The 5445-nt window shown below is 36.7% G+C and overlaps 1 protein-coding gene across 1 annotated transcript; it reads right to left on the bottom strand.

The window, feature by feature from the left end:
• Positions 1 to 247: 247 nt before the first annotated feature.
• si:dkeyp-38g8.5 (uncharacterized protein LOC568385 homolog) lies at positions 248 to 4885 on the bottom strand. Its single transcript, XM_058416535.1, has 4 exons — positions 4696 to 4885; positions 2883 to 2976; positions 2433 to 2520; positions 248 to 1409 (listed from the first exon to the last, which is right to left on the bottom strand). Exons 1-4 carry the CDS (start codon positions 4766 to 4768, stop codon positions 714 to 716), a joined length of 951 nt encoding a protein of 316 aa, XP_058272518.1. The 5' UTR covers positions 4769 to 4885; the 3' UTR covers positions 248 to 713.
• Positions 4886 to 5445: the final 560 nt, after the last annotated feature.

The raw sequence follows: 5445 nt of genomic DNA, 5'->3' as shown, positions 1-5445 counted from the left end.
GTATTTTACTTGTTTTATATTTTTGGACTGATAACAATAACCGGATAAATGTTTTTTTCTTTTTTGTAAAAATAAATAAATAAATAAATGATATATGGTTAATATTCATATCATTGTTTTTTTTTTAATCTGTTTAGCGTAAAATCAGTCACAGCTGGTGCTCGCTGAATTTTTGAAAGGTAAAATTTATTATCTAATGCAATAAAAGAAGCATCAACATCAACATTTTTGTTGTAAAGTCTGTATTGTAATATAAAAACGTAAATCCTGATTTTTCTTTTTTTTAAATCCACATGAACTGCAATATTTGGTATATGAATTAATCCAAAAAAAAAACAAAAAAAAAACACATTTTTTTTACTTTTTTTGTTTTGTCCACGGGGCAAGAGCCTTCAAGTTAACACTTCAGAGCTTTTGTACTGTGTGAGGGTGAGATGTGCTTTGTATGGAAATACCACAATTGAATAAAAGTTGTTTGGATGACCTCTCCAAAACAGAGGTGGCTTAACGTTTTTCATTGACAGCCTGACTGAGGAGAACTCTAGCTTGGACCCTGAACGCGTCTCGGCCGGGTCTGCTGTTCACATCAGTAGGATACCACAAAAAAAAAAAAAAAAAGCCTTTGAGCAAAAAAAACATACAGCATCTTCCCAAAAAAAAAAAAAATGTACACATCAGAATAACAAGACACCGATTCTTCCATCAGAAACTTTTCAAAAGTTTTCAATCAGCTTCTCGAATAAATCGAGGAATTTCTGTCTCCTCTGTACAGACGCTAGCTCCATTTCTCCCTCTGCCGCTTTCTCAGGTGCCTCCTGATTGTCGATTATGTCTCCTCCTCCGAAGCCTGCTCTCTGTCTCTCCAGTGCTGCTCTGTCTCTCTCCAGCCTTGCTCTCTCTCTGTCCATCTCAGCCCTCTTCTTCTCCAGCTGAGCTCGCTCGTGCTCCACAGAGGCTCTGTCCCGCTCCACAGCAGCTTTCTCCCTCTCCAGAGACGCCCTGTCTCGGTCCAGAGCGGCGAGCTCTCTCTCCAACCCGGCTCTCTCTCTATCCAGGACCATCTTCTCTCGTTCCAGGACCATCCTCTCGCTCTCTAAAGCTGACCGGTCGCTGTCGAGCAGCGCCCTCTCATGCTCCATGTCGTCTCGGTCGCTGCCCAGCTCTCGTCCCGTGTCCCCCGAGAGCCCAGTGTCTTCACCGTCGACGAGGAGCTCGATGTCGCTGCGGAACGCATCGCGGCCTCGTCTCCGGGGTCTGTCGGGACGGTAATCGCTGTCCTCGCCCAGAGACATGGTGGACACCATGGCCTCGCTGTCATTCAGCCGGCCCTCCATGGCGTCATCCATTAGGGAGAACCACTGCCAGTTGGTCGGGTTCACCGTGATGCCCGGTGGAGGGTTCTTCATTTCCTGTGAGAGGAACAACACAGAATTTTAGACCAGCACTGTTACATTCACTTTTCCAATTATTAACACTACAGTTCCATTTCATCCTTAGGTCTATGAAGACTGGTACACTGATGAAGAAATACTAGAAGTTGAAATGACAAAATGGCAGAACAACTTATTTGCTCGTTTTTCCACTAGCAAAGCACGTTAATATCAAAGCTGATGCTCGATTCCGACATCCTCTTAACACACTCCGGTTTACACAGGTCTCCACAAAACACTCTTCAAAAAGTTTTTGAACATACTCAGATTTTGCACATTACCTTATTATCTTTATTACCTTAAATTTTTTAGTATTTCTTAGCATTTATTACCTGTTTGTGGATTCTGCTGGAAGTTGTAAATTTCCCTTTGGGATGAATAAAGTCTATCTATCTATCTATCTATCTATCTATCTATCTATCTATCTATCTATCTATCTATCTATCTATCTATCTATCTATCTATCTATCTATCTATCTATCTATCTATCTATCTATCTATCTATCTATCTATCTATCTATGAATGTTGATCAGAGGCTTTAAGGCAATCCTGAGTGAACACATCAGAAGCCGAGGCTCCTAACACTTTGTGTCTGAGCAGTTAGTTTATTCACGCTTGCCTCACAAAGATGTAGGATCAACAACTCTACTCTCTCAGAATACCTTATCGTGTAAGATTTACAAAGATTTTCTTTTTATTCTGCTTCTTCAATCCGTAGTTTGCAGCACTTATTTTGCATTTACAGATACAGAAAAATCAAAGTCCTAGCACTAGCTTCATGTCTCATTATGAATACACAGTAACATTACCAAGCAAAATAAAGCTTACAAAGAAAGTAGTAGAGATCATTATAATGCTGTAATAAACATGTTGCATCACTGAACCTCGTGAAACCAAATCAAAAATACGATATTGAGTGACATATTGAGGAACAGCAGAGCGACATTACTGAGTGTTTAAAGGACGCAACTGGATTAGATTGATATGGTAAAAAAATCTACCTTGTATTTCTTTTTGAGATTTTCCCATTTCTTTCTCGCCTGACTGGTTGACATCTTCCTGTGGATCCCCATCTCCTTCAAGATGGCCCTGTAACACACACACATAAATATACACATATACCTCTGTTATTATGCAGCCAAGTGAAAGTTTTATTATTCTATAAAATGTCTCCAAAGATCTCTCTGAAGTTTTTCCAACTCGTTTTATATTCTTTTAAACCTGTGTCATATAAAACAGGATAACGCGACACCACGATGATCAGGGTTTCCTCCATCTTTCAGTTTCTGAAGAGGTCACGCCTCAAGGTATCGATCTTCTTGAACTTTGGAACGCAGCAAAATACTTGGTGGAATGAAAAGTGTAGTGTGACCACGCCTTCAGTGACAAGTGTGTGTGTGTGTGTGTGTGTGTGTGTGTGATGAAGGCTTTTACAGTAACACTATTAATACCTCCAAGCAATGACCGACGTGTTCCTCTTTCCAGTGAAGAGAGCGTCGTTGGCGGCACGTAACCTCACAAACTTCACCAGCTCGGCTTCAGACACTTGACAGAAAACAAAATAAAGACTTTTAGCATCATCTGTAAGACATGTTTACATTAAAATACATGCTTTTAAATTTAAACAACATTGCAATATAGATTATTGATTATATATTTCCATATGTAATTAACTCTATCCCATTTTCCCCATACACCACACTTATTCTAGCCCCACACACACACACACACCTTAGAAATCTCTCCTTTAACACCCGAACAGGTGATGGTACACAACTCTTTTAAACGTCCGGATGATAAATTAATTTAGTAATAATTCTAACTATTTTCCCCAGATATAGATATCTTAAGGGGACATTCTGAGGTATAATGCACCCATTTCTGCAGCTTTCTATATGTTTTTTAAAGGATTAGTGGCATCTACCGGTTAGAGGACCTCTTATACATTCGTCACACATGAGATGCATTTAAGTCAAATATACACTTTAATATGGTTTGCTTCCAATTCAATTGATTTAAATGAACTTAATGAAGCACAATGCAAGTGACAATAAATCTATTAAAACTAAATTATTGTGAGGAAAATTATATTTTTTTGTTTAAGCTACGTAAATTTTACAGTGCTAGTTTCAGGAAGAGAAATTTGAAAAAGCAAGCTTTCACTAATTACACACAGGGGTTGAGTTTATACAGACCTGGCAACCCGGGACTACTTTTTTGTATTTAAGTGTTATTAACACTGTTATTACTTTAACAAAAGCATTTAATTCTCTCAACGAATCAATTAATCTCATTTTTTTTAACGCAAAAAATATTAAGTAAAAGTATTTAGTAGCATTAACAGGAGTAACACAACGACAAATAATATTCAATTGATTTTATTTAACATCATAAACTAATCTTTTTATTTTTTAAAAAAAAATCTTTACGTATTTAATTATTTAAAAAAAATAAATAAATAAAATCACCTTGACATTGGGGATTTGTTTTGTGTAAATAAACTATGACTAAGACTATTTCTTAGAAATGTTTACAGTTTACCTCAATGGAAACTCTGGCTTTAAACTTTTTTTAAAGAATTATTTCAATTATTTTTCCTGTCTGAAAAAAAGCACTTTGAGATTTGAGACGTAAAATTGTTATAGAAATAGATTTACTAAAAGATTGAAGACAGATGCACGACAGAGAAAATTATTTAATAAATAAATAAATAAATCGACAAAATAGATATATAATTCATGTAAATGTTCAAATGAATTATGTTTCTCTTCTTGTGCATTTTTTCCTGCTGTAACCTCCATTTAACATGTTATTATTATTATTTATGTATTTATTTTTTTACATTTTTGAAGCGATTTTGGTCGAAAATATTTCCTGTCAGGATTTGAACAGTTTGTTGCTAAGCGGCGCCACAGTCACACGGCTATCAATACGCGGGGGTTCATTTATACTTTTTTAAAAAAGGGTGACTTGAAGAGGTTATAACATCTCCGTTTGGGATGTTTATACCCGCATAAGTTTATTAAAAATACGAATTAAAACACGAATTGTCGTGTGGGTGTGAGTATGTGTGAGTGTGTGTGTGTACATCAGACTGCGCCGTTACGCAGACACCATGAAGCTAGTGCGCGAGGCTGTTCCGGAGTCTACTCGCTAGCTAGTCAACATGGCCGCCGTCGAGCGCGCGCGCAATAATAAAGAGGTGAAAAATGGCAAAACGCTGAACACGCAGTAAAAAATAATACCGATTTTCCTTCTACTTACTCTTATATGTAAAATCCGGGCTTATCGTGGGATCTTCCGGTGGCGACTGCACCACATAAAACGCGTGATCCATGCTTAAAAAGTTGTGTTTCCTGCCGGCGCGAAGTGGTCTAGTGTCCGACGCGAAGGGGACTTCGTGAACAAAATGGCGGACGCTCCCTCCCGCCTTTTCAAGCGCGCGAGCTCACTTCGCTCCTAGCGCCTCCGAAGGAAATGTGTAGCTTCCGGTTACACTGAATTGTGGGTAAATATGTAAATATATATATATATATATATATAAAAAGACAGATAATAAAATAAAACTATTTTAAAACGTGAAATTTCTTTATTTTGTTTTTGCCTAGATATTTTACACGAAACAAACAGATAGATAGATAGATAGATAGATAGATAGATAGATAGATAGATAGATAGATAGATAGATATTCAAATGGAAATATGTAATGGAAGGTATTGAGCTCGTCTCTGTACAACAAAATGTAAACAAACAAACGTTTAAAAAAATCCCAGAAATAATCGTTAAAAAAAAGTCTAACCCTAACGGCCAGGTTAAAGACATATACATTATATATATATATATATATATATATATATATATATATATATATATATATATATATATATATATATATATATTTATGACACAAAATATCATTTCAGAACATGCAAAATTTGTAGTTTACATTTACATTGAATTCAGGTGTTTTTCAGGGGTTGGACTCGGTCCCTTAGTTCCAGTGAAAGGAACTC

The sequence above is a fragment of the Hemibagrus wyckioides genome, linkage group LG19 (assembly GCF_019097595.1).
Source record: "Hemibagrus wyckioides isolate EC202008001 linkage group LG19, SWU_Hwy_1.0, whole genome shotgun sequence".
Lineage (NCBI taxonomy): Eukaryota > Metazoa > Chordata > Actinopteri > Siluriformes > Bagridae > Hemibagrus > Hemibagrus wyckioides.
Note: the sequence above shows the minus strand (reverse complement) of the source record. Positions and strands in the feature narration are given on the sequence as shown.

Excerpts from the sequence above, each read along its gene's own strand:
- si:dkeyp-38g8.5 (XM_058416535.1), bottom strand. The coding sequence starts at position 4,768 with ATGGATCACGCGTTTTATGTGGTGCAGTCGCCACCGGAAGATCCCACG. Across the intron at positions 2,977-4,695 it reads CCCGGATTTTACATATAAGA|TGTCTGAAGCCGAGCTGGTG; the intron begins GTAAGTAGAAGG and ends TTTTCTGTCAAG. Across the intron at positions 2,521-2,882 it reads ACGTCGGTCATTGCTTGGAG|GGCCATCTTGAAGGAGATGG; the intron begins GTATTAATAGTG and ends TGTGTGTTACAG.